The sequence below is a fragment of the Penicillium pulvis genome (assembly GCF_028828015.1).
Source record: "Penicillium pulvis strain IBT 33274 chromosome Unknown contig_12_segment0_segment0, whole genome shotgun sequence".
NCBI lineage: Eukaryota > Fungi > Ascomycota > Eurotiomycetes > Eurotiales > Aspergillaceae > Penicillium > Penicillium pulvis.
The window spans coordinates 3,144,263-3,170,995 of record NW_026643072.1 but is presented as its reverse complement, the minus strand read 5'-3'; the positions used below and the strand labels follow the sequence as shown (position 1 = coordinate 3,170,995).

General features: G+C 49.2%; 10 protein-coding genes across 10 annotated transcripts; 8 read left to right on the top strand and 2 right to left on the bottom strand.

The window, feature by feature from the left end:
• Nucleotides 1–304: 304 nt before the first annotated feature.
• N7503_002391 (uncharacterized protein) lies at nucleotides 305–2,151 on the bottom strand (the record flags this gene model as incomplete). Its single annotated transcript, XM_057061938.1, has 2 exons — nucleotides 305–374; nucleotides 428–2,151. 2 exons carry the CDS (start codon nucleotides 2,149–2,151, stop codon nucleotides 305–307), a joined length of 1,794 nt encoding a protein of 597 aa, XP_056925900.1.
• A 635-nt stretch (nucleotides 2,152–2,786) lies between these two features.
• aarA (L-aminoadipate-semialdehyde dehydrogenase) lies at nucleotides 2,787–7,481 on the top strand (the record flags this gene model as incomplete). Its single annotated transcript, XM_057061937.1, has 6 exons — nucleotides 2,787–2,817; nucleotides 2,852–3,264; nucleotides 3,320–4,793; nucleotides 4,847–6,840; nucleotides 6,900–7,024; nucleotides 7,076–7,481. 6 exons carry the CDS (start codon nucleotides 2,787–2,789, stop codon nucleotides 7,371–7,373), a joined length of 4,335 nt encoding a protein of 1,444 aa, XP_056925899.1. The 3' UTR covers nucleotides 7,374–7,481.
• A 473-nt stretch (nucleotides 7,482–7,954) lies between these two features.
• On the top strand, nucleotides 7,955–8,833 carry N7503_002389 (carbonic anhydrase; the record flags this gene model as incomplete). The annotated part of the gene is made up of 1 exon (XM_057061936.1): nucleotides 7,955–8,833. One exon carries the CDS (start codon nucleotides 7,955–7,957, stop codon nucleotides 8,831–8,833), a length of 879 nt encoding a protein of 292 aa, XP_056925898.1.
• A 724-nt stretch (nucleotides 8,834–9,557) lies between these two features.
• N7503_002388 (ATP-binding protein) lies at nucleotides 9,558–11,929 on the top strand (the record flags this gene model as incomplete). Its single annotated transcript, XM_057061935.1, has 4 exons — nucleotides 9,558–9,636; nucleotides 9,688–9,924; nucleotides 9,976–11,537; nucleotides 11,594–11,929. 4 exons carry the CDS (start codon nucleotides 9,558–9,560, stop codon nucleotides 11,927–11,929), a joined length of 2,214 nt encoding a protein of 737 aa, XP_056925897.1.
• Nucleotides 11,930–12,707: 778 nt separating this feature from the next.
• N7503_002387 (uncharacterized protein) lies at nucleotides 12,708–14,686 on the top strand (the record flags this gene model as incomplete). Its single annotated transcript, XM_057061934.1, has 5 exons — nucleotides 12,708–12,926; nucleotides 12,982–13,067; nucleotides 13,122–13,322; nucleotides 13,405–13,930; nucleotides 13,994–14,686. 5 exons carry the CDS (start codon nucleotides 12,708–12,710, stop codon nucleotides 14,684–14,686), a joined length of 1,725 nt encoding a protein of 574 aa, XP_056925896.1.
• A 1,143-nt stretch (nucleotides 14,687–15,829) lies between these two features.
• Nucleotides 15,830–17,833, top strand: N7503_002386 (uncharacterized protein; the record flags this gene model as incomplete). Its single annotated transcript, XM_057061933.1, has 3 exons — nucleotides 15,830–15,913; nucleotides 15,975–16,139; nucleotides 16,205–17,833. 3 exons carry the CDS (start codon nucleotides 15,830–15,832, stop codon nucleotides 17,831–17,833), a joined length of 1,878 nt encoding a protein of 625 aa, XP_056925895.1.
• Nucleotides 17,834–19,205: 1,372 nt separating this feature from the next.
• Nucleotides 19,206–20,300, top strand: N7503_002385 (threonine aldolase family protein; the record flags this gene model as incomplete). Its single annotated transcript, XM_057061932.1, has 1 exon — nucleotides 19,206–20,300. The coding sequence occupies one exon, from the start codon at nucleotides 19,206–19,208 to the stop codon at nucleotides 20,298–20,300; it is 1,095 nt and encodes a 364-aa protein (XP_056925894.1).
• A 524-nt stretch (nucleotides 20,301–20,824) lies between these two features.
• N7503_002384 (transcription factor domain-containing protein) lies at nucleotides 20,825–22,995 on the top strand (the record flags this gene model as incomplete). Its single annotated transcript, XM_057061931.1, has 5 exons — nucleotides 20,825–20,856; nucleotides 20,916–21,505; nucleotides 21,559–22,135; nucleotides 22,186–22,531; nucleotides 22,582–22,995. The coding sequence occupies 5 exons, from the start codon at nucleotides 20,825–20,827 to the stop codon at nucleotides 22,993–22,995; spliced, it is 1,959 nt and encodes a 652-aa protein (XP_056925893.1).
• A 51-nt stretch (nucleotides 22,996–23,046) lies between these two features.
• Nucleotides 23,047–24,404, bottom strand: N7503_002383 (uncharacterized protein; the record flags this gene model as incomplete). The annotated part of the gene is made up of 5 exons (XM_057061930.1): nucleotides 23,047–23,438; nucleotides 23,491–24,034; nucleotides 24,085–24,121; nucleotides 24,179–24,198; nucleotides 24,263–24,404. 5 exons carry the CDS (start codon nucleotides 24,402–24,404, stop codon nucleotides 23,123–23,125), a joined length of 1,059 nt encoding a protein of 352 aa, XP_056925892.1. The 3' UTR covers nucleotides 23,047–23,122.
• A 649-nt stretch (nucleotides 24,405–25,053) lies between these two features.
• Nucleotides 25,054–26,497, top strand: N7503_002382 (alkene reductase; the record flags this gene model as incomplete). Its single annotated transcript, XM_057061929.1, has 3 exons — nucleotides 25,054–25,354; nucleotides 25,456–26,097; nucleotides 26,153–26,497. The coding sequence occupies exons 1-3, from the start codon at nucleotides 25,070–25,072 to the stop codon at nucleotides 26,495–26,497; spliced, it is 1,272 nt and encodes a 423-aa protein (XP_056925891.1). The 5' UTR covers nucleotides 25,054–25,069.
• Between the last annotated feature and the right edge of the window lie 236 nt (nucleotides 26,498–26,733).

Sequence of the window (26,733 nt, the reverse complement as noted above, 5' to 3'; positions counted from 1 at the left end):
CCGTGGAACCCAGTAGAGTGTCATGCGGGGATCGCCACAGTCCGATATGGACGGACGCCTATCAGAACCCGGTGCATTACTAACCAACTTGGCATCAACCTTGATTCTATAGAAAAAAATTCAGGACGCCGGAAATGCTGGACTACATCACACAAAAAAATACATATGCCACAACCTTGAAAACCACAGCCATACCGGAATGGGAAAAAAGGGTAAAGTAGAAAGTAAGGAAGAAAACGACAAGAAAAAGAGCAAGAGAAAGAGAAAGCCCTGGACAGAATGAGGACAGCAAAGTTAATCGGGCTCATGCTTTGGAGCCTGCAAATCCCCTCTCTTCTTCTTCCCATCTCTTGCGCTCAACGACAGACCGAGCCCTGGAAGTATGAATTAGCCTAGGTATATACGGATGTAATAGAGGTCAACTTACCGGTAGGCCTTCACGAATCGCCAAACCTCGGTATCGGCCAAATTCCAGGCTTCAGCGACATTCTTCTTACTCAGACTGTCAGGCTGTTCACTGTTGATGACATTGCGAGCCTTTTGGAGGAGCTCATATTCCCTGGCCACGCCTTGCTGGCTGGGATTTTTGCTCTGCACGCTTTCCTTGTCATGCGCTGCGTTCGGATCGATGGTGCCGGCGCGAGGGATCTTGAATCCAAACTGCCATTCAAACTCATCCAGGAGTTCGGAAGGCAGGGTCTGGCCAGCTTCCGCAGGCAGAGACTCGACAGTCATCCATAGGGACGTGGCAATGGCCTGGTCGCCAGCGACAACCTGCTTGAATGCCATGCCCCTCCAAGAGCTGCCCATTTCTGGACCAAGGTCTTCCTTGGTCACGTCAGTTAACCACGCATCCCGCTCGGTTTCCCGACGAATTTGACGCGTGGTGACCTCGTCAGAACTCTTCTGCAGGCTGACAAGGGTGTATGGGTGTGGAAGTGTGCCAATGGTGAAAAGGAAACTGGTCTTTTTATAAGTAGAGGGTTGGCTAATGAGCATGGGCTGCTTCGAAGAGCCACAGGGACGGCAGTCAGGGAGGTTGGGTGGGCAGGAGTCTGGGACAGGAGATTCTGGGCACTGGATGAGTGCCTTCGCCAATCGTAATGCGGGTTCCACCAGCGCAGTCGTGTGCTGAGGGAACGGCTTCAGCACGGCCAAGCCAGCTGGGAACGAATTCTGAAAAGTATTGTGAAGGTGGGAATTGATAAGCTGAGCCATAAGCATTCGTCCATTGGACGGGCTATGGCTCATCTTTTCTTGCAATGTCGGGTAATGGGAGCTGATGGTCGCATGCTTGTAATAAGCAAGGCTACTGGGGGCCATCACCTTGAAAAGCTCAGGGTTGATAAGCTCCCCAAACGATGTAGATTTTTCGTCCATTTTCTTTACAGCACCATCGATTGCCTCATCGATGCGGTGTTTCTCTGCCGAATAGAGACCGCCTTGGAAGTTATCGAACCGGATTATAAAGTCAGGCTCTGTGCCCTGTCGTAGAGCCTTCAACAGATCGTCATCGTATCGTCCCATTGGGAAGCACTCAAAATCGGCGAGCAAGCCGGATCCCATATGCCCCCATGCCAACCAGCGGAAGACCTCATTCTCCAACTCGGGTGAAATAGTGAGTTTCTGCACTAATTCGTAGTGTGGATTCTTCATAGCATCCCCCGGTGTCAAGACAATTGGACGGAATCCCTGAGCAAACCAAGCTCGGCGCCAGGCCAGAAGGAGCTCCGCATCAGCATTCTGGTCCTCCTTTTGTTCGTTGCTGGAATGTTTCTTGGGGTTGTATTTGGGATTATAGTATGTGTATATCGGGCGGCGCTCGTGTAGGGGAGGAAGAACAGAACGGTCTTCATCCAGGGTGATGGCGGAGGAGAATGGGTTCAGCCATTCCCAGTTGCTGAACCATTTGGACTCGCCGCTGGTGCTGTTGTTTTCTTCCGGCGGCGGTTCGTGTGAAGGGGCCCGGAATGTCGGAAGTTTAAGATCACTCAAGGAAGGCAGATGAGGCTGAGGCAAAAATTTGGCAGGACCTGAAACTGCTTCTCCCTCGACGGTGGGATTGGGGATGGGGGAGGACGAGAAGATGAATAAGAGAAGGGCAACAAAAACAATAATAGCCAAAAGACCCGTGCTGCGATGCGGAATCATCTTTTGCACATCCGATCCACCAGCAGACCTTCACAAAGGTCTGTTGGGTACAAAGATAGTATCAAAAAGAAAGGGAAAAAGTAACACGGGCTCAAGTCGTGAAACCGTGCCCGTGATACTGTTTGGAGATAGGTCGCGAAGAACCGGATGCGGCGACTCGGTCCGTTGACAAATAGTTGGCGAATATGTCGGAATGGAACAAATTAATCCATCAATTTGAAGTATCCTATGCGCCTGGAACTGCGCGCCCTTGATTCAATGATGTCAGACGGTACAAATATCCCCTGAGCGCGAGACCAAGGCTTGGACGGACCACCTTTACCCGCCTCAGGCATTCAAGGGCCCTTATTTTTGCTTACTCATATACTGTGGCACTGACTTATCAACTTACGTCTTCTGGACCCGTCTACAGCCTCTATTCATCCTTGATGAATGTATATGATAATTGGGACTTTGATTGAGGATATTAGCATCCTTGCATGTCATATCTGAGTAAACCTTTTATGTGTAGTCACCCTCAATCTTTCGAAACCTCGCCATCATGAATCATGATCGATGACATGCGAGAGCAAAGGCGGTGGGGATACACAATTTGTTGTGGGGAAAGCAATCCAACCAATAATGAGCCGCTAATCATGGCGAAATCGGACTTTTCGTTGCCCCTCCGTGGGGATAGTTGACTCATTGTGCTTTTTACAAGTTTCCCGCAAACTTGTACGAAGCATTGTCGTTGTTACAAACATGGCTGTGGGAACGGCTTCGTTGCAAGATCGCCTGGAAAGGTGGTCACAGCGCTTAAATAACTTGACTGTTTCGCCATTGACTCGGGACTATCCCGACACCCAAAAGCAAGATGGCAAACGCACTATTGAGGCTTTCGAGTCTGTCAAGCTCCCGAAAGACACTCAATTAGCTGTTAAGAAGCTCTCGGGATCTTCTTCTTCGGATTTCACGGTCTTCTTGACTGCCTTTGTGGTCCTGGTTGCTCGTTTGACTGGTGACGAGGACATTGCTGTGGGCACCAGCGTCGGTGACGACGGCCGCCCGTTCGTTCTCCGGGTCCCCATTAGTGCTTCAGAGACTTTCACTCAGCTGTATGCTAAGGTGGACAAGGTAAGATGGTGTATTTCGAAATTCCTGCTGGAGTCATACTGACCATGCCCTCAAGGCCTTCCAAGAAGGTGCCTCCGATATCGTACCCCTCGGTAGCCTTCGCTCCTACATCCAGGACAAGGCCAAGTCCGAACAACCTCCCATCCTTTTCCGATTCGCGGCCTACGATGCCCCTGCCGCCTCGCAGGAGTACCCTGCCAACACTTTTGATAGCACTGACTTGGTGATTAACGTTGCACCGGGAAGCTCAGAGGTTGAGCTGGGTGCCTACTACAACCAGCGTCTCTTTTCGAGTGCACGCATTGGTACTATTCTCAAGCAACTTGCTCAGATTACCATCAATGCGGCAGCGAACCCGGAGGAGGCCATTGGCCGGGTGGATATGATGACCGAGGATCAGCGCTCTCTTCTGCCAGACCCGACCAAGGACCTGAACTGGTCCAAGTTCCGCGGTGCTATTCACGATATCTTTTCTGCCAATGCTGAGAAGCACCCCGAGAAGATCTGTGTGGTGGAGACCAAGTCAAGCAACTCTCCCCACCGAGAGTTCACCTATAAGCAAATTAACGAGGCTTCCAACATCCTCGGACACCACCTTGTGCAATCTGGGATTCAGCGCGGTGAGGTCGTTATGGTGTATGCCTATCGCGGCGTCGATTTGGTCGTTGCTGTCATGGGTGTCTTGAAGGCCGGTGCTACATTCTCCGTTATCGATCCCGCATACCCCCCGGAGCGTCAGAATATTTACTTGGATGTTGCTCGTCCCCGTGCACTAGTCAGCATTGCCAAGGCCTCTCGGGATGCTGGTGAGCTCTCAGATATTGTCCGCTCATTCATCGCCGAGAACCTCGAGCTCCGCACAGAGGTGCCTGCCCTGGCCCTTCAGGATGACGGAACCCTTATTGGTGGTACCGTTAATGGTCAGGATATCTTCGCGAACCAGGTTGCGCTGAAGTCTAGCAGCGTTGGTGTTGTGGTCGGTCCCGATTCGACCCCAACACTATCTTTCACATCTGGCTCAGAGGGTCGCCCCAAGGGTGTCCGTGGACGCCACTTCTCTCTTGCCTATTACTTCCCCTGGATGTCCGAAACCTTCAAGCTTACCCCCAATGATAAATTTACTATGCTGAGTGGTATTGCGCACGACCCCATCCAGAGAGATATCTTCACCCCCTTGTTCCTGGGTGCTGAGCTATTGGTCCCAGCCAGGGAGGATATCCAAAACGAGAAGCTTGCGGAGTGGATGCAGCAGTATGGTGCCACTGTCACTCACTTGACTCCAGCTATGGGTCAAATTCTTGTCGGTGGTGCCTCGGCGCAGTTCCCAGCCCTTCACCATGCCTTCTTTGTCGGCGATGTTCTGATCAAGCGTGACTGCCGTTCACTCCAGGGTTTGGCTCCAAACTGCTTCATTACTAACATGTACGGCACTACAGAGACTCAGCGGGCTGTGAGTTACTTTGAAATCCCAAGTTACTCAAGCCAGGAGGGTTACCTTGACACTATGAAGGATGTCATTCCCGCTGGCCGTAAGAAACCCTTCTCCACACTCACCATGACGAGCGCTAACATTGTCATGCAGGTGGTATGCTGGATGTTCAGATGCTTGTTGTTAACCGCTTTGACCCTACTCGTATTTGCGCCATCGGTGAAGTTGGTGAGATCTACGTGCGTGCTGCTGGTCTCGCTGAAGGCTACCTGGGCTCCCCCGATCTTAACACCAAGAAATTCTTGACCAACTGGTTTGTGAAGCCTGAGGTTTGGACGGAGAAAGATAAGGCTCAGTCACAAGACAGCAAGGAGCCGTGGCGGGAGTTCTATGTTGGCCCGAGAGATCGCCTTTACCGCAGTGGTGACCTTGGACGATACACTCCGACCGGAGATGTCGAGTGCTCGGGTCGTGCTGATGACCAGGTGAAGATCCGTGGCTTCCGTATCGAGCTGGGTGAAATTGATACTCACCTATCTCGTCATCCCCTTGTCCGTGAGAACGTCACACTGGTCCGACGTGACAAGTTCGAGGAGCCCACTTTGGTCAGCTACTTCGTTCCTGATATGAGCAAGTGGGCTCAGTGGCTGGAGAGCAAAGGCATTCAAGAGGATGACTCTGCTGATGGTATGGTGGGTATGCTGCGACGCTTCCGCCCTCTGCGTGATGATGCTCGTGACCATCTCCGCAGCAAGCTCCCCTCGTACGCCGTGCCTACTGTTATCATTCCTCTCAAGCGTATGCCGCTCAACCCCAACGGCAAGATCGACAAGCCGGCTCTGCCCTTCCCTGACACCGCGGAGCTTAGTGCCGCCGCCCCTCGTCGCCGCTCATCTGCTGTTCAAGCACTGTCCGAGACTGAGCAGGCCCTTGCTCAGATTTGGGCCAAGCTCATTCCCAACGTGACCGCCCGTATGATTAGCACCGACGACTCATTCTTCGATCTTGGTGGTCACAGTATTCTCGCGCAACAGATGTTCTTCGATTTGCGACGCAAGTGGCGTGGTATTGACATTAGCATGAACTCTATTTTCCGCAGCCCTACATTGAAGGGCTTTGCCGGTGAGATTGATCGTCTGCTTGACCGAGAGTCCTTTGCAACTAGCGACGACCCTGATAAGGGTGCCGCACAAGCTCACAATGAGCCCGACGATGAATACTCTAAGGATGCTCGGAAGTTGGCTAGCGAGCTCCCCGCGACATTCCCCGTGCGGACCGAGCCAATGCTTGACAGCGAGCCTACCGTCTTCCTTACCGGAGCCACTGGTTTCCTGGGTGCCCATATTCTCCGTGATTTGCTCACCCGTAAGTCTCCCTCTACCAAGGTTGTTGCTTTGGTCCGTGCCAAGAGTGAGGAGCAGGCTTTGGAGCGACTCCGGTCAACCTGCGGTGCTTATGGCTTCTGGGATGAATCCTGGGCCAATGACAACAGACTTCAAGCCATCTGTGGTGACCTCGGCAACCCGCAATTCGGTCTGTCGCAGTCTTTGTGGGATGATCTTACCAACCGTGTCGATGCTGTGATCCACAATGGTGCCCTTGTCCACTGGGTCTACCCCTACGCGACTCTCAAGCCCGCCAATGTAATGGGTACCATCGATGCCCTTAAGCTTTGTGCTACCGGCAAGGCTAAGCAATTTGCCTTTGTCAGCTCCACTAGTGCCCTTGATAAGGACTACTACGTCGAGGAATCCGAGCGTAGCCTTGCGGCTGGCGGTGATGGTGTCAGCGAGGAAGATGATATGGAGGGCAGTGCCGTTGGTCTCGGCACCGGTTATGGCCAAAGTAAGTGGGCCGGTGAGTACCTCGTCCGTGAGGCTGGTCGCCGTGGACTGAAGGGAACGATCATTCGATCTGGATACGTGCTGGGTGACTCCACCACCGGTACCACCAACACTGATGACTTCCTGATCCGTATGATGAAGGGTTGCATCCAATTGTCTGCCCGACCCAACATCAACAACACCGTCAACATGGTTCCGGTGGACCACGTGGCTCGCATTATCATTGCTACTGCCTTCCACCCTCCTCGCACCCCTGTCGGTGTTGCCCACGTCACTGGACACCCTCGTCTGCGTTTCAACCAGGTAAGAAAACCTATTACGTCTTGAAAAAAGGCTAGCATCTAACCACATATCCTACGCAGTTCCTTGGTGCTCTCGAACTCTATGGTTACAACGTCCCGCAGATTGACTACGTTCCTTGGTCTATGGCCCTGGAGCAGTATGTCAACGATGGTCAGCACGACGACAAGGACTCTCAGCATGCTCTGTAAGTTTGCATACTGTTCCTTCTACTAGCCAGTACTAACTCCCTGAACAGCATGCCACTCTACCACTTTGTCACTTCGGACCTTCCTTCCAACACCAAGGCTCCGGAGCTATCAGACACCAATGCCGCCGCGGCTCTCAAGGCGGACGCCCCGTGGTCAGGGGTTGATGTGTCTGCTGGTGCTGGCGTGACCGAAGAGTTGGTTGGTCTGTACGCCTCTTATCTGGTGCAAACTGGATTCCTTCCCGCTCCGACCATCGCTGGGGCCCGTCCGCTTCCGCTTGCCCGTATTACCGAGGAGCAGAAGAAGACTTTGTTGAGTGTTGGTGGTCGCGGTGGTGCGGCTTAAAAGCTGTCTATATATGCGTTTTGAATTCTATGCCGCGTTTCTTGCGCACTTGACTTGATTACTATTTTGTAGATATGAGAAATGAAAAGATTCGAGTCATTAATGAAATCATAAGTTTTCCCAACAACTAGATGCTTCACCGATTGTGCCGATCTCGCCGTGCCTTCTCGGAAAGGTTCGCCCACACGTTCGCCCACTTCAGCGAAGACTTTAACCCCTTTTTCGTACCTGGCTTTTAAACTAGTACTTGCTCCTCTATTTTGCCCTTGGCATTTTCTTTCAGTCGTCGACCCTCAGTTTTGAGTCATGTCTAACGTCATGTCTGAAGAAGGTACGTGGATCGGCGTTGAATTTTAACTTCGTAGCGGGTTCTCTCCATCCCAATTGTTTTTTTTCTTTCCCCAACACCTTGTTTTACCCCCCGCGGAACACCGGATACGCACGGCGCACACCGAACCAGTCGATTCCTGGAGTCGACGGTCAGTGGTGTCCATTCTCTGTATATTCTTGAAGGCCGAGGCTGCATTCTTTGCTTCCGTAATTGGCTCCTTCCCGAACACCTGTTCCCCCCACCGTTCGTTATGAACGTCGCACGATTGGCCATGCGACCTAGCGCAGTTGCGCGCACCGTGGAGGCGGCGTACAGCAGAGCAGGCCTCCAGCCATCAGATTCCTCTCTTTCCTCTGTTTCATCTCATGTCCATCGTTTGCATGCGCATCTTTCATCCCGTTGCTCTCCCTTCTCGACCTCCGCTCCTGCCTTCTGCGCAAAAAACAACCCCTCCAGCCCCGCTAGCGAAAACGCCGATCAATCTAACACCCCCAACTCAGATCGGTACTCGTCCGCTTTGCGACAGAACAAAGAATGGGCCGCCCAGACTGCCCGCGAACACCCCGATCTTTTCCCTACCCTCGCGACCGGCCAACAGCCCCAGATCCTGTGGTTAGGATGCTCTGACTCTCGCTGCCCGGAGACCACTTTGCTAGGCCTGAAGCCCGGCGATGTCTTCGTCCACCGCAATATCGCCAACATTATGCACCCCGGTGACCTAAGCTCTGGCGCTGTCATCGAGTACGCCGTGCAGCACCTGCGCGTCAACCACGTCGTGGTTTGCGGCCACACCTTTTGTGGTGGCGTCGCTGCCGCCATGGGTAACAAGCAACTCGGAATTTTGGACCCCTGGCTGCTGCCCCTGCGTTTAGTGCGGGAGCGCAATCTTGCTCTGCTGCAGAGCCTATCGGAGGAGGAGGCAGCGCTCAAGCTTGTTGAGCTCAATGTGCGCGAGGGTTTGGATGTCGTTAAGCAGAAGGGTGCAGTCCTTAACGCGATCCAGGAACGTGGACTCCAGGTCCATGGACTGATTTACGACGTTGCCTCCGGTGTCCTGCGGGAATTGGACACCCAGGACTCTGAGGAGACTATTAAGTCTCGCTTGACCGCATTCGCAGTTCGCGATTAGCGCATTGTTTTTGAACCATATCGGGAATCATCTATGGAGGATTTAGAGAGTTTGGCGCATGTGATTTGTGGCAGTGAGCGGACATAATAGACCATTATTTGTTTTACTTCTGGTGTCGTACAGCTGGAAAATGACGATTGAATGATAATTTCCAAGTACCTGGGGGAAAACAGCAACCCATTGTGCTTTTCTGCTGAATATGATCATTCCACTATGATATGAGGCTCCAAGGCAGACCTGTAGTACAAATACTCCCCGCTCAGCCTCACTTTGACAGAAGTCTCCACAATACAGCTCACCATAGCATCCTTTGACTGAGTCAATAGAAAAGACATGTCATTGTCAAGGGTAAAACAAGGCAGATTGAGGTTTCGGGAACTCAAAACGGACTGGTCGAGATCCCAACGTGAGGCGGAGTAGGGTGACTCACGAGGCTCTGCCGATTACCTGGTGGGGCCAGAGCTGCAGATCGACCCGCTAAAGAGTGTATAGACCTATGAAGAGTCTTGCACCAGCTCAGTGAGCCTGTGTGGTACAGGCAGCATTGCAGACGTGGCTGCCTTGTTGTCTGTGCAGGAGATTGTATTTAGGTTACAGCGCTTCCGCTCTCTTTCTGTTTACTTTTTCTTTACTCTTACATCTCCTTCTCATCCTTTACCGATTTCCCCGCTTCTGTCAGATATTCATCCTTCCTATCACCCTTATCATCCATCAGATTCGAACCATGGCGCAGGAAACCAACGACTCAGTGGTGCAGGACACTACTGTTGCTCCTGTGACCAATGGAAATGTCGATGACTTAGGTGGGTTTGAGCGAAATGGTACAATGAAGGATCTAACATTTCAAGTAACAGAAATCGGCCACACTTTGACCAAGGTCCAGACGATGAACGGAACTTCTGCATGCGAATGTACTAAGACCCCCGCTACAAACGGCGCTATAACAAAGGGTACCACGACCAACGGAACAGAGACACACAGCATGGACACAACACGGAAGATGCACGAAGTCTCCGATGCACAGCCCAAAAAGGAGTTTGCTGAGAAGAAAGAGACCAACGGAACCTTGACAAATGGAGAGGAAACATCAAGTAACTTTCCCATCCATAACATTGGAAGCACACGTGCTAACATACCATAAGAAGTGAAACCTGAAGACAAGACTGGAGACACGACTGAGACTAAGGAAAAGACGGACGAGGAGAAGAAGGAGGAGGAAGAAGAAGAAGAAAAGAAGTACGAGCCTCATGGCTCGATCTGTGACGTCCACAAACTTTACCAGACAAAGCCCGACGAGAGCGGTAACACATCATGGACCAAGGACTACCCAGAGAGCCTTGTAGCACCAGCCGAGGACGAGGAGTCTGCGCAATATGCCTTGATTGTGCGAAATGCCAAGTGCTACGATGGGCGCAAGAGTCTCTCAATTCACTCGGTCATTGTTCAGAGCGAACCGCTGAAGAAGTTCCTTGGTAAAGTGCTGGAAGACTACCCCGGTGTCACCACCACGCTCGAGCGGCTCGAGTTCCATAGCCCGTTTAAGCCCATGGTTCACCGCTGGGAGCAGTTTATCCAATTTCGTGAAGAAGAGGAGGACCCCGCAACGAAGAAGCACGTGGATCTCTTATATAAGGTCCTTGAAGAAGAACTTCGCGATGTCATTGCTCGCAAGAAGGACATGATTCGCAACGGCGTCATCACTCACACTCTTATCTGGACGATTTTTGAGCCTGGCAATGAGATTATCACCATCTCCGGTGGTCGAACCCGCGCGTTCAAATTCCATGATGATGCCATTGATTGCCGTACAAAGGCGTGGATCATCACTGGCCAGTATGTGGACTTCGACGGCGAGGAATTTGGCTACAGGGAGGAAGACTTCAGGATTTTCCCGTTTATTGGCACTTCCCCTATTACTTCGCTGGCGGTCTCTCCACTGAAATACCATGATGATAAAGATTCCATTCGTGAGTCTTTGATCACACGGGGTAAGCTTTGGGAATCGCACAAGGGTTACAAATACAAGGCCTATGAGGGTGTCGCGAATGGTTTCTTCAACGACGAGATCATGAAATATCACGTCAACAGCCGTATCATCATTGATACTGAGGCCTTCAACGTCTTTCATCCTACCGAGACTGTTCGTGTCTATGGAGAAAGTGACTGCCCGCAAGAATTGACCGAGACCGAGTGGGTTATTGCGAGCCCTATGGTGCACGGGTACTCAATCAAGGATAAGGAGTGGCTGCAGTTCTACCTGGACAACGCGAAAGATATCGAGTGGAATACTCAGGCCTTCGACTCGTTGGTTCTTCCCAAGGGTCAGGAGGATTTCAAGGATCTCATTCTGGCTTTTGCGAAGGCCCAGTCTAAGCAGCTGGATAACTTCGACGACATTGTCCAGGGCAAAGGACGAGGGATCATTATGCAACTCAGTGGTCCTCCAGGTGTGGGTAAGACACTGACTGCTGAGAGTGTCGCCGAGGTGATGCAGGTCCCTCTCTACGCTATGAGCGCAGGTGACCTGGGAATCAGCGCCGAAAAGGTGGAAAGAAGTCTCAAGGATATTCTGCGTATGATCCCTAAGTGGGGTGCTGTTCTACTGCTGGACGAAGCCGACGTATTTATGGAGGCACGGACTGCAACTGATCTGATGAGGAATGAGCTTGTATCCATCTTTCTACGAATGTTGGAGTACTATGAGGTGAGGCTTTCCAACTAGTCCTTCTGATACGGAGCAGTCACTGACTTTGTATACAGGGTATCTTGTTCCTTACTACCAACCGAGCTGAAAACATTGACCCGGCATTCGAGTCTCGCATTCACGTCGCGCTTGCCTACCAGGATCTTGATACGACTTCCCGACGCCTTATCTGGGCTCAATTCATTGAGAGGACAGACAACACCGAGGAATTCACGGGTGCACAACTCGACAAATTGGCTCAAGTGGACTTGAACGGCCGGCAAATTAAGAACATGTTGAAGACGGCCGGCCTGCTTGCTTGGTCCCAGCAGTCCAAGCTTGGATTTCAGCATGTTCAAGTTGTGTTGAATCTGCGGAAAAATAATTCCCACAAGCCCGCCTTCTATATTTAATTTGATCTAGCTCCGTATACCCATTAGCTTACTTGCATTCCTTGTCATATAAACTTATAGCTGTGCCGACTTGCTACTCCATTTCAGTCCCGTGACAATCATAGCCCAAGCACCTCCGTGTTGAACAATGTAGAGTATATGAAGCCGATACATCGCTTTAGAGCCCCAAATAACTAGAAATTCTCTTGAAGCATGCCGGGCAAACTGACAGGCAAGTTCTTCGGACGATACATAACGGATCATTCAAAAGGAGCGCGAAATGGTACTGCAAAAGGTCTGTGGCTTCGTTAGCTTGTGACAAGGCCCATAGACTCTCCTGAAGCCGGGTGGCTGGGTACACATCTTCCACAGACCGTCTTAATTTGGAGCTCGCTTTAATTTTTTCATGTGAATGAAGCTCTGTAAATATTTCTGTTATGCGTTGATGCTGAACGACAACCATATTGTTCATGGTGTATAATGAAACAGGCCAATCGGAACCAAGTGGGATGACTCCACTATCCCATATCCCACATCCCGCCGGTAAAGTTTCCCTGGCTTCTCAATGGGAATCTTCGCGTAGTATCAAGAAAATAATGGGCTGGTATCTTCGTTTGAAATTCTACCATGGGTTTTTGTTCTGCAACTGGTTCTTTCAAGGCTTTTCATCCACTTGCGGATGAACATTCGCACCCTGATATGTATATAAGTAATTATGAAAATCGCTCCAAAAAAGCGCGAGTTTATTTTCTCATTTCCATCTGACTCCAGCTTTCCATTTTGTCCCTTCTTTAGCGTAATGTCTTCGACTTCGGTGACTTCCTCTGAGCCAAAGGATGAGAAACCTTTCCATTCAACGTGGTCGGGTAAACCGAATGTGCAAGGAACACCGCCTTCACCATCTTCAGCATCCTCTACATCCTTGACGTCTCGACGAGCGAAGAAAAGTGTGATCGAGTATATCAGACTGCTATCTTTGGTCATAGGAATATGCCTGGGTGTGATTATTGGATCCTTGGTATGCAGGCCTCCCACTGGATGAAATGGAAAGATGCATTTTAACACTATCCCAGGACATGAACATCGTGTCAACGGCCTTGCCATCGATCACCGACCAATTTCATAGTAGCCAAGATGATGGGTGGTATGGTACTGCATAGTGAGTGAAACTGGCTCAAAGATCAATGCACTTTGACATGTTAATGGAAAATAGCCTGATGACACTGTCTGCCGTCCAGCTGTTTTGGGGACATCTTTACAAGGCTTTTCCCGCCAAAGTGGTCTTCCTTTCAGCTTTGGGTATCTTTGAGGTTGGCTGTACTGTGTCTGCAACGGCTTCATCCTCTACCGCTGTGATTTTTGGGAGAGCAGTCTCCGGTCTTGGCAGCGCGGGATTCTTCTGCGGATGTTTAATGTGAGTCTATATACGTCTGAATACTTTCTGCTCCCTGTCCAGACCACGTTCCTCTCAACTTCCTTCTAACTTTCCTGGTCAGTATCATGTCCTATGTTGTTGCTTTACGATTCAGGCCAATGGTAAATGCCTTGATCGGACTGCTGATCGGTTCGACGCAAGCGATGGCACCAGTGGTGGCTGGCGCGTTGACCTCAGGTCCTGGATGGCGCTGGTGTTTCTGGATTAGCTTGCCAATTGGAGCAATTGCCTCAATATTGGTTATACTAGGCTGTTCTATCCAAGAACCTGCAGATCGATTGAATGGAAAGACATTAGGAAAGCATTGGGTATCGTTCGACTGGGTGGGCCTTGGCTTATGGATTCCCTTCATTGCCTGCTTTATGCTCATCCTGCAGTGCGGCGGATCGCAGTATGGATGGACTAGCGGGTCGATGGTAGCTTTGTATGTGATGACACCTATTCTGCTTGGTTCCTATGTCATATGGCAATGGCACGCGGGCGAGGATGCATTGACGCCTGCCCGGATCATGTCACAACGAAGCATGGTGGCTGGATCTCTTTACATGCTCTTCAATGCCGCAGTTGAGTCACAAATTCCTTATTTTGTGAGTGAATTATTTTCATTTGTCTTTCCATCCCCAAATGATTGACACGGATTTAATTAACAGTCCATCCTTGTAAACCAGCTACCAGTATTCTTCCAGGCGGTACAGGAAAAAACTGCATTACAAGCGGGCACAGACACACTCCCATATCTAATGTCATTGGTAGCTTTCTTTATCATTGCGGGCACTGGGACAACAATAGTGGGCTACTATTTTCCATTCATGATACTCGGTAGCACCGTTTTATCTATTGGGACCGGTCTTCTCTCCACGTTCACGGTCTCGACACCCCTCGGTCGGTGGGTAGGCTACCAGGTCATAGCAGGTGCAGGACTGGCACTGGGCTTTGATGCTCCCCAGCTCGCTGCACAAACTGTTTTCAATACGGCTGAACATGACATGACTATTGCCCTGACTATCATCACTTCTTTGATGAACCTTGGCGGCGCATTGGGTGTGAGCACTGGCACACTGATATTGAACAACCGGGCGACTACACTGCTTGTGGGCCATGTGCCAGGACTGACCAGTTCGATAATTTCGAAATCTGGTTTGACGGATATTCTATCTTTGGTTCCGGCGAAATATAGCTCAAGCGTATCCGCGGCATATGCACAGTCTATTCAGAGTGTTTTTTATTCCACCACGGCCTTTGCGTTGCTTACCTTTATGATTGCGTGGTTCATGGAATGGAAGTCAGTCAAGGATGATCATGCAGCAATATCTGGGGATGAAGAGAAAGGAAAAGGAAATTGATCTTGGGACTGACTGTATACAGTCCTCCCAAAAAGCTTCTTTATGTATGACACTAACCAACTACTACCGTTCGAGAACCAGCTGCATTGCCAATCCTGGGGGCAACGGCATAAGAACAATATATTATATTCAATTATTATCCGCTAGAAGTTGCAATACCCGAAATTGCCACAACTTGATATACAAGTAGACGGGTCCAGGGATTCGTGGGGTTATAGATGTGATTAAGGTTTAAATGCCTGATAAAAACCGTTGTTCCGGACCTCGGCACTTGTCAGGCAACAGGAGGTGCAGATTTCGAGCGACCGGCACCCATATTAAGTATTCCAGAATTGAGATCCAAATATGAAGTAGTTAATTTCCATCAGATCTTTGATACCAAAATATTGATATGGATCCTAGAATCTTGCATACGATGCCCATTTACACTGAGCCAAGGGCTTGCCAATCACGTGACCTGAAACAGGATCTGCAGATTTGCCACCTGTTATTTGTCTGCTATGTCCACTTTGTCTGGGCAAGTCTGGGCATTAAGTAAAGGACCCATTGTAATTCTATTTGAGTTGGCGTGGCCATTGAGGATCCAGAGATTTATTGAATTACAAGGGTACCTGTAGTGCATGATATTTTTGGAATGACAGTGCCGACCGATGTTCTGTACCCTTGGCGTCCATGGTTATTGACCCTGCGCAACCAGACCCTGAAATGGCACCATCAGCGGAGTAAGAACCTAGCTCATATAACCTAGTCCAATCAGAAAAAACAATGAGTATACTGTGCATATACTGTACACTTTGAACAGAACACATCGACAATGATCTTCATTATGTGCCCACCCGTGTTTCTCGTAAACAAGGGGTAAGCAGGCACCAATAATCAACGTCTGCGTCATCAGGGCGCTTGAGAAATGCTTACCGGTCCCTATTGGCTCCACCGGGGTCCAGAAGTCCCGATGTCCACCCCCCAATCGCCAATTTTACCTACCGTTCCAGCCTGCAACCCCTCTGGTCAACGGGTCGCCGTGTTACCGATCTGCGAAAGCGATCTGCGCACTGCCCTTCCGTCCCCTGGCCCTCGCTGATTCTGCCATCCTTCATGGCTTTCTTTTGATTCCCTTGTCCGTGTCGCTCTTTCCCCATCATCATGTTCTGGCAGGGCTTATTGCTACTGCTCGCACAGAATGTTGTCGCCTGGCATTCCGACGATGACCTGATGTCCTTCGTTACGGTTGGTGTGGCCGGTATCTCTCACAGACGACCTGTACACTAATCGCTCCGTGTCTTCTTAGCTCCCGGACGCCAGGGCTGTCAAATTCAATCTTAACTACGAACATCGCGATCGTGTTAGCCCGGGATACTGGTTTGTCTCACCTTATCTACACATCGCGCCCGACGACACCACCAGTCTATACGAACAATACCAAATAGGTCCCCACATTTACGACCAGGATGGGGTACGTCTTGATCTCGACTTTACCATATGTCGCGAGAGACACAGCTGACCTGAGTTTTGAAACAGCGCCTCGTCTGGACCGGAGCCCCCATGTTTGACAATCGCAATGTCTTTGATTTCAAAACCATTACCCTCAACAACGAAACGTACATTTCTCTTATCTTGCAATACAATCACGACGGAAGTGAACGAGGATATGGTATGATCCTGGACCAAAATTACCAGGTTTATAGGAAAATCCCCCTGAGGAAGGACCTTGGAGTGTTCGATATCCACGAGTTCAATGTTCTTGATGATGGCCAATCCGCAGTGGTTACGAACTATTTGTCAGAGGAAATTACCTTGGAGGCCTTTGGTCGCCCAATGGAAAAGACCTGGCTGGAATATGGTGGATTCGCGGAGCTTGATATTAACACTGCAGATGTTCTCTACCACTGGAACTCGTTTGCTGAGGTTCCACTGGTGGAAACCGTGCATTACAGCCCAAGCTCCCGCGTGGAAGGGGCCCCGGGTTGGGATTATGTGCATATCAACGCTGTGGATAAGAACGACAATGGCGACTACTTGATCTCTATGCGCTTCACGAACACCATCTACCTCGTCTCTGGACAGACAGGAACTATTGTTTGGCGCCTGGGAGGACAGGGAAATAGTGACTTCGCTCAGGATTTCGTCTTTTCGAAACAACACGACGCCAAATTCGTCGAGTCATCGGGAACCCGCCACGTCATATCATTCTTGAACAATGCGTCCGATGAGGAATTTGCCGAGGAGGAAACCTCGTCGGCTTTGATCGTCGAACTTGAAACCGGCACAAGCCCAATGACCGCGCGCGTCCTCAATCGGTATATTCGACCCGACAAGGGCCTCACCCGCCTCCGTGGCAATTCTCAGCTATTGGCCAATAAGAACATGTTTGTGTGCTGGAGTCAAGGCGGCTACATTTCGGAATTTTCGCCCGAGGGACAAGTCTTGATGAGTGCCCGTTTCACCTCAGATCGTTACTCGAACTACCGCGCCTATAAATCCGAATTCATTGGCCGCCCGACCACTCCGCCCGACCTAGTGGCTTCCGTGTTCGGCAGTGATGAGACAAACCTCGTCACCAGGGTGCACGTTAGTTGGAACGGTGCCACTGATGTGGCCTGGTATAACTTTTACGCCCGGGCATCCGAATTCGACACCCCAGTATTCATCGGCAACGTCTCCAAGTATGATTTCGAAACAATGTTCATTGCCAGCGGGTACATGGATTGGATATCCGTCGAGGCTATACACCACGACGGCCACGTTATGGGCACCTCGAAGGTGCACCGAACCAAGGTCCCTGATTGGGAGGCAGCCGGATATTTAGGTCAATCTGGGCTTCCGAGACCCCAAGATCCATCCGGGCTCTCATCTGCCCAAGGTGGTTCTTCAAGTAAGAAGCTTAGTAGCCCGAGTCGCTTGTCGTCACTAGATGACACGGCAGATGCTGAGGTCAGGAAGGCCATTCAAATGCTTTCCAGTTCCTACACGACCGTCCGTAGTATCGGGGGTCTCTTCGCACTTATTCTACTTCTGGCAGTCATGTCTGGCATCATGGCCAGCTATTTGCTCATTCGAGGCTGGCGGGTCCGGCTTTATCACCGCGTGCCAACGGAAGAACGCCTATCTGAAGAAGGGGAGCATCTCAGACCTGAAATGACCGAGTAAATTTCCTGCGGAAATCCCGAGGTTTCAGGTCCGTCATTGCACGACCTTCTGGAGTTTACTGTATATTATTAGTTCATTTCAGGCGGGAAATTGTCATTTGTAAATAGCCGGGCGTTTGTGATTCCTGTCCATCTTTCAGCATTTTCTTTTTTTTTTTATCTTATTCGACATTTTCGAAAAGCAAACGCCGACCTGGGGTCAATTCATATATCTCGATTTTTTTGAATATCCTTGCTCATAGACCAAATTGACATGCATGAACGTTCTGGCTCTAACGAGAGATTCTTGCGTAGGTATTGTATTCTTGAGTCCCGGGACTGCTTTGTTTCACGAACACCTCTATACTCATATTATAGACCAGCAGAATCTCATCTCACATTACAGAATATCTCTAATCACATGGCTTCATGATATGATACTAGAAGGCGAATGGGGCGTGTGGCGGTCAGCACTCTAAATTAGGTGTCGGCTTAGCATTGCGACATGCCCAGAGTTTGTGTCTTCCATTAAAGCAAGCAATACTTAGATCTCCAGAGAATCTACTACGTTGCTATTAATATCCAAGTAAACACGACTGCCGGACTAAGACATACATACAGAATCGCCAAGTCTTCCTCTGATAATTACTATAATAAAAGGATCTTGACAAGGTGACCAAATTGGAGAAGTCAGAGCCTCTCTTCCTACGAGAGAAACAGATAAGCGACATTACTCAAGCTGTCAACCTTCCTCATTTCGCTTCGGCTTGGTTATGGTGGGGGAGCTATGACATGGAAATACAGTCATCAGTCATCGACGCCGATTAACTGATTTCGGGAATCGGGATAGACTTCGAAGCTTATAATGGGAGCAATTTTAAATCAAGGGGGCTAGGCCCTTAAATAAAGGTTCGGCCACAATCCATAGTACTATCTGGTAAACTGAAATTTTGAGTCTTGTACAAATCCATGTTCGATAGGCAGTCAACTGGTAGCATAGACATCAGTCTGTGGACTTATTATAAAACATGGAATTCCCTGGGACTGCCCCGTTTCACAAGCTTCTCTAAACGTGATTACCCCTCTAAGATTCACGAAAGAGGAATCCAGATCAGCCGACCTTGATTTGACCAGAATGTGCCCACAATTACATGATAAGAACTGATATTCGGCGTATTCGGCGCAAGGGATTCCCGGATCACGGCTCGGGAATAAACCAGCATTCCCGAGCTATCATTCCCGACCTTATCTTTTCTTTCCCGAACGTTCTATTTAGGTGACTCAAATTTGCCATCCACGAATTGCGTAATTATTTTTAACATTGTGCTCTGTGGAAACTCAAAATCCCTCAAACTCCATATCATTCAACATTGGGAACATCGCATAGATACACAATGCCTTCAACAAATTTCTGCCAAGACGAGGCATGCCCTCCATACAGTCTTATGGACGACTATAGCGAGGGTGCCCATCCACAAATTTTGGAGGCTCTCCTTCGCACAAACTCAACTCAGCAAGTTTCATACGGTGGTGACGATTATAGCAATACTGCCAGGCAATTGATCCGCGAAAGAATCAATTGCACTGAAGATGAGGCGGAGATTTTCTTTGTTCCTAGCGGCACATCAGCGAACCTGATCTCAATTGCCAGCTGTCTCCGACCTTATGAGGCGGTAATTACCCTTGAAACGGGACATATCGCTTGCAAAGAAGCCGGTGCCATTGAGGCCACTGGACACAAGCTTATTCTTGTCCCACCGGTAGATGGCAAGATGACCACAGCCAATCTGCAAAAAGCCATGCAGCAAAATCAATTCTTCCCGCACATGGCTAAGCCGCGGCTTCTTTATATCTCCAATGCATCGGAGACTGGAACAGTTTATACAAAGCGTGAATTGAGCAATTTGTCCGCTCTGTGCAAGCAATTGAACCTTCTGCTTCTTGTGGATGGAGCCCGAATCGGAACGGCGCTCTGCTCGAAGAAGAACGATATGACGCTCCATGATATCTTTGAGTACTCAGATATCTTCTGGATCGGTGGAACTAAGGCTGGTGCCTTGATGGGAGAAGCCATTGTTGTCAAGAAGCATTTGGCTGAGGGTTTCGTTTTCCACCTCAAGCAACACGGCGCTTTGCTGGCGAAGGGCCGTATCATGGGTGTTCAATTTGTGGAGCTGTTCCGAGATGATCTGTTTTTCACATTGGCCGGACATGCAAATGCAATGGCTGAGAAGATTTCCGCCAATTTTGAGAAGCTGGGACATGAACTCGCTGCCGAGACTGCGACAAACCAAGTTTTTGTTACTCTTCCTATGGATCTGGTTCAACGGCTGCAGGACAGATTCCGCTTCTACATTTGGGAACAGCTTGATGATGGACGTGTTATGGTTCGTCTTGTAACCTCTTGGGCTACAGACGAAATGCAGGTTGATAAATTTAATGCATGGGTGGCGCAGTGGACTGCGGCGTCCAAGGAGTTTGCTACTTAGAATTGCTTTACTAGACCATATAAATATAATTAATCTAACATTCTAACGACATACGGAATCCCAAGTAGAATAAAAGGAAACAAGACATCTCGACAAGAGCGACGCCTCTCTGCGTCCTTGTTCGCCTGCTTTCGGGGGTGGCGAGCGTTTGAGCGCTTTTTTCTGCCCAAATACGTCGTTCAATGAAGGTCTTGCAAAGACTAGCTAGGTGGTCCCTCTAATTACTTCCAAAAAATTCTGGTAGACATTTTAATCTTCAAGCACATAGATGCCCAAGTGGCAATCGTTAATGTAGGTGACGTTACCTGGATTATAGTGTATAAGTCACGTGACCACGCGGTTAGGGTAATTATGACACCTTAAATTTATGGCAACTGAAACACACCTCTGTTGAACTCGGATGGAATGCAACTCTATCATTGCCTCACTTGAGCATTGACCCTCTCAATTTTGAGTGACTCATTATCAAGGTATTATTGATGCTATCTGCGTGAAGGAGCATACATTGGTCCTTCAAAGCCCAAATGAGGCTATCAATATCTTGTGATGCATGTCGGTGAGATAAGACTGAGCTGATACGCGGGAATCCAATACAATGGCTGATCATCACCATAGACGGGCGAAAGTCAAATGTAATCATGAGGGCAACCCGCCCTGTCAGCGCTGTCGAAAAATAAAGAGTGACGATTGCGTCCTGACAGATCCTCGAGCTTCGAAGCCAGGCACAGGCACACGAGGAAGCAATGCCAGACCTACAGCAGGACACAAACGACGAGCAACCACTACATTATCTCGAGATACGCGCATTGGACGGAGTCCTCGACCAGCCCTTTCGCGTACCGTGTCGGAGACTAATGAGAACCCCATTTCAGCTTTACCACCATCCATTGTAATCACCGCTGTGGAAACTTATCGAAAGAAATTTCCTATCACGAACTTTCTACATTACCCCTCATTAATTTCGGATGTCTCATCAAACTTCCAATCAATTGATCCAGTTTTTATTGCGTCGCTTCTCTCCCTATGCGTGCGTTTCATGAGCGGAGATGGGCTCGCGGATGAAGAGACGTATGCCGGCTATGCACGAAAACATCTCGCCCATCGTGTCATGGAGGCCCCTTCACTTTATCTTGCTCAGTCTCTTGTGATGATCTCTTTCTATGAATGGGGGACCGGTCGGCCTTATCAAGCATGGATGTACAGCGGTATGTATCATGCAAGACCATCGGTTATGCGTGAAACAAGCTAATTCTTCTAGGCATGGCAACCTACATGATTCAATCACTACTAAAAATGTCCGATGACAGCATGGAACATAGTCCACACGAATTTCATGCCTCTCAGACCCAGTACGAACAGCTTGTTCGTACCTACTGGTGTTGCTTTGCGCAGGACTGTGAGCTAAGTTCCGGTGCTCGACAACATTTCGCATTGTCATTCTCTCAAATATCGGTCCCACTCCCTATTAGCGACAGAGATTTTACATTCAATCATCTTCCTGAGAGGAGATTGATGCCTGCTGATATGAACAAGCAATGTCCATTGGCAAGAAACCTGACCATAGAGCATGGTCTAACAATAGTAACACGTGGATTTGATATTTTTGTGCGGATTTTAAGATTTGCCAATGAACATCGACGTGCTTTGGCCTCTTTAGACTCGGATGACTCTACATCGCCTCTTCTTCAGCTTTGGCAAACACTCAAGGGAGAGTTGGATGAGTGGAGGTCTCTGCAAGATATGACCGTTCGATACCCTGCAACGAGTGCCCAGGCACATGTCGCTCTCGGATATGGAGAGCTTTTCGCTTACATTAACCTGATATACTTCATGAGGTACGCTTCTTATTCTTATACTGAAATATCAGTCAAACTGACCGGAACAGTGTATTATTTCTTCATCGTGATCGTTTCCTCTCTAACCTCAAACCCCATTCCGATGTTTTCCATGACATGAATGATGATGAACAGCAAGAGCCCGGGACAATCAAAGAGCTTTTCGCGGCGGTGCAGAATATCAGCGGTGTCCTATCAGCTCTAGAGGCATCCGAAGCACCAGTGATGACCCCCTATTCGGGATTTAGTGTCTTTGTAGCTGCACATATCAATATGTACGGAACAATCGCACCGATGCGATACCCCGGCGGACTGGAGCGAGCTGAAGAAGAAAAGAGCAAAAACCTCATATACCTTGAGCGGCTAAGCCGGCTATGGCCTGTCGGTCGAAGCTGGGTAAGTGTCAATCCAGAAAGCTTGAAATCCAACTAACGATTTATTTCCAGTGGCGGACGGTGCAAGAAGCCAATCGGTTTTACGAAACAGTTAAGAGTAATCAAGCACATACTGAAGCTGGTATGCACAGCCCTCGACGTTTTGCATTGGCAGGCACCTTGGATGAATACGGTGATATTCGCTCGCGTCCAAATCGCGAGATACATGCGAGTAGATCTATGACTGCGGAGCCAAGAGAAGCCGACGATTCGCATCAGTCTCAGGGCCAGATCTTATCTTCGCCAGTCCCAGATACTGAAGCTGCATTTACTTCTCGAGAGCATTCTGGGCTTGCTCATGACGTCGAAACAGATATGTTTCAATGGCCTTTCATTGACGCATCATGGTCTGCTGGTTTTGATGCTGGATTAGACGGGCTGTGGCACCACTCTGGGTTGTTTGATGCAAATCCATCCTTGAGATAACATGCCTTTGAACGTAGACGAACTTGATGACACAAGGAAATATTCTATTATGAAATTGTTCTATGAATAGACTGCAGTTAATGTGAAGGGAATTATATAATACATTCATCAACGTTATTGGCCAGCACTATCGGCTGCCGCTATCAGCACTGGCACTCTCGACAGTCTGCTCCACGGCGACGGTCTTTCGGATTCCATCGAATACACCAGACTCATTCGCCTCGAGACCGCCAGCATAAGAAATAAGATGGCTCTGATCGCCAAAGTTGGGTGCCTTCTCCCACCCGGCCTTGGGATTGGTATTATTTGTCCGGTCGGCAAGCTGGAGCTCGGAGCTCTGGTTATAGTACTTTTGAGAAGAGTAGTTCTTCCGGTAATAGACAATGAGGACATTGAGGACCGGAAGACAAGCGCAAATCAACCCCATACCACCCTCGGCGTTACTAGAAAGAATTAGCAAAGAGAATCAAGAGGTGGATAACATAGATGACATACCCGGACAGAATAACATCCATGAACACAATAGTCTGGTTTTTAGAGTTACCATCTTTCAGCACCAGCACCAACCGGTACAGACTGAACGCAGTAGCCAAGCCACCGGCACTGAGAATACCGATGACACGGAGCTTCCTGTTTCGTGACATTTGCAAAGACCAAGTCAACGGCAATGGGAGAATGAGAATGATGATATCACTGACCACACTAATCACCGAGTCGGCAATCAGAGCGGCAGTCTGGTCGAGACAAGATCCTTCCACTTCGTCCCCGAGCCAGTACCTCGGGATTGGACCGCACATGCGGATCTTGATGATCAAGGCGACGGTATAGTATGTGACAAGGCAGGCGAGGAAGCCGTAGATGAAATACACCTTACCACGGTAGGGCTTGAAGATGCGAGTGAGGATGGAAAGGAGAGCGACTTTGACGAAGAGTGCCATTGGGCAGTAAAGGATAGTGGCGATGTAACAGAACTTTTTAAACTGGATCTGGTTGGCATCTGAGACGTCGTCGATGTTGTAACCGCCACCATATTTTCCGACTGGGATGAATTAGTATGGTCGCTTCTTTTTTCTGTGGGTTCGAACATACCGACGATACTGATTCCGCAGTATCCCATGAACAAGCCCTGATCGGATGGGTTAGTATAACTTGGGATCGGGATCGATGCAAGGCATCAACATACCCAAGCCACGGTGCACGCATCTGAAGGAGCAAAATCCCAGTTAGTATAAAGCTCCGTGATAGATCGAGGGGGAAAAAAACATACAATCTTCAACTCCAATACTCTGCTTGAATCGGAATCGGGTATACCATCGTAACGCCAAAAACGCGGATGTTATCGGCATACATAGCACCTGTGTGACGAGGTTGACCGTGTGAATGATATCTGTGGGATTTTCGACCGTCATTTTGAGATGATATGAAATCTGGAACTACGCCAGACACCTGGGAACTGACAGATTAAGAACAATGGGGTCAATGGGGCGTTCATGGAGTTCAGCTTTGACAGGGGATCCGGCCTCCGTGTATTACCATGGTTCAGCACGTATTCTGCGGGAAGGATCGGTTGCAGTGGAGATCTTAACGCTATTGATCCCACATCTCACTAGTGACCTAAGAATCGAGGCCCTGTGATTTTGACTGCCGGTCTCGGAAATACAATAATTGCAACCAATCATCTACTGGTTGCTGCAGAAAATGGAATTTGTTACGTGGCCGGGCGCCGCGGGGATGGTTCTTCGCGTACTCCGCGGTAACAAGCGCTTCCGCAATGCCCTAATTCTGTAAAGTGCTGTGGAGAGCAGTGGAGAGCAGTGGAGCTCCAAGGCTGCGATCAGACCTGTTCGAAGCGCGATGCCCACGTTCATATGACATTATTTGGTAACACGGGAAGAATTCTGCAGTTTGAAACTCAAACCCTGATCACTAGCCGAATTGACACTTCTGACAGGGGGGGGGTCAATTTTCCCTATTGGGCAAGGGTGATTTAGTAGTAAATTTACTAACTTTCTGTAGTAAAATCCACTGAGTCCCTTCATTTTCTTTTCCTATTTCTCTCCAGAGCCTAATTTGTATGCAAAAAAAATATCATTTATCCTCAGCTATGACGATTCACAATCTAGGCGAGAAATCGGCCTTGTTCCAGCCATTGGCTATTGCCAATGGCGGTATCACCCTCAGCCACCGCATCGTCCATGCGCCTTTGACCCGTAACCGTGGAGTTCCGGAGAAGTCTATTAGCACCCCCGAAGCGCCTAATCGAGTTTGGATTCCTGGAGATCTGATGGTTGAGTATTATGCACAGCGCGCCACCGATGGAGGCTTGATGATTTCCGAGGGGATCCCGCCGTCGCTAGAGGTAAGGTGAAACATTCCCCTGCGGTAGAAACCTAATTTGATTTCATTTTTTGGGGTTCGGACTTCCGTTTGTCATGTGCGTCTAACCTAAATTTTCTTCAGAGCAATGGAATGCCCGGCGTTCCGGGCTTGTTCACCCCCGAGCAAATCGCCGGATGGAAAAGGGTCGTTGATGCGGTCCATGCAAAGGGTGGAATCATTTATTGTCAACTCTGGCACGCTGGTCGAGCCACTATTCCCCAGATGACTGGGTCTCCATCCGTGTGTCCATCGGCAAGTGTGTGGGACTCGCCCACGGAATGCTACTCCCATCCCCCTGTTGGCTCCACCGAGTACTTTTCGGTTCCGTACGCGGATCACCCACCTATTGAAATGACAGTGGCGCATATCAAGCAGACCATTCAGGACTATTGCAATGCTGCCAAGGCTGCCATGGAAATAGGGTTTGATGGCGTGGAAATCCACGGTGGCAATGGTTATCTTCCCGAGCAATTCCTCAGCTCCAATATCAACAAGCGCACGGATGCTTATGGTGGATCGCCAGAGAAACGATGCTTGTTCGTTTTCGAGTTAATGGATGAATTGGCAAAGACTATTGGAGAACAGAATTTGGCGATTCGACTATCCCCTTTCGGTTTATTCAACCAAGCTCGTGGTGAGCAGCGAGTTGAGACCTGGACTCATCTATGTGAGGGTTTGAAGAAGAGTCATCCAACTCTATCCTACGTTAGTTTTATTGAACCGGTATGTTGTTGCCTATTAGAGTTTCGTTTTGGTATTCATCCACTGATTCTTCTAGCGCTATGAGCAAATCTTTAGTGGGGACGAGAAAGAGGGTTTCCTTCAAAGCTGGGGCCTGAAGGATGTCACTCTGGATCGTTTTCGAGAGATCTTCGGTACAACACCGTTCTTCTCCGCTGGTGGTTTTGATGACACCAACTCCTGGGGTATTGTGGAATCAGGAAAGTACGATGGCCTCCTTTACGGTCGTTACTTTATCAGCAACCCCGATCTGGTGGATCGACTGAGGAAGGGCCTCCCCTTGGCTCCGTACGACCGGTCCCGGTTCTATGGGCCGTTTGAGGATAACGAGTTCCACTATACGGATTATCCGACTGCTGATCAGCACAAGGCTAAGATATGAAAGTCAGTATTATAGATTATGATACACGGGGCTCGAGCTCCCAACGTTAAGCGCGAATCATTTGGCCGCTCCTCGTTCCATGGCTCCACTAGTGAAAAATAGATAAATACAAAAAGTAAGAATAAAATTAAAACTAAAAATACGCCACTACAAAAAAGGGTTGAAAAGACTGAAAAAGCTGAAAACTGAAAATTACTCGAAGATCTGTCATGCTCGTTATGCCGGGAAATGAGGTG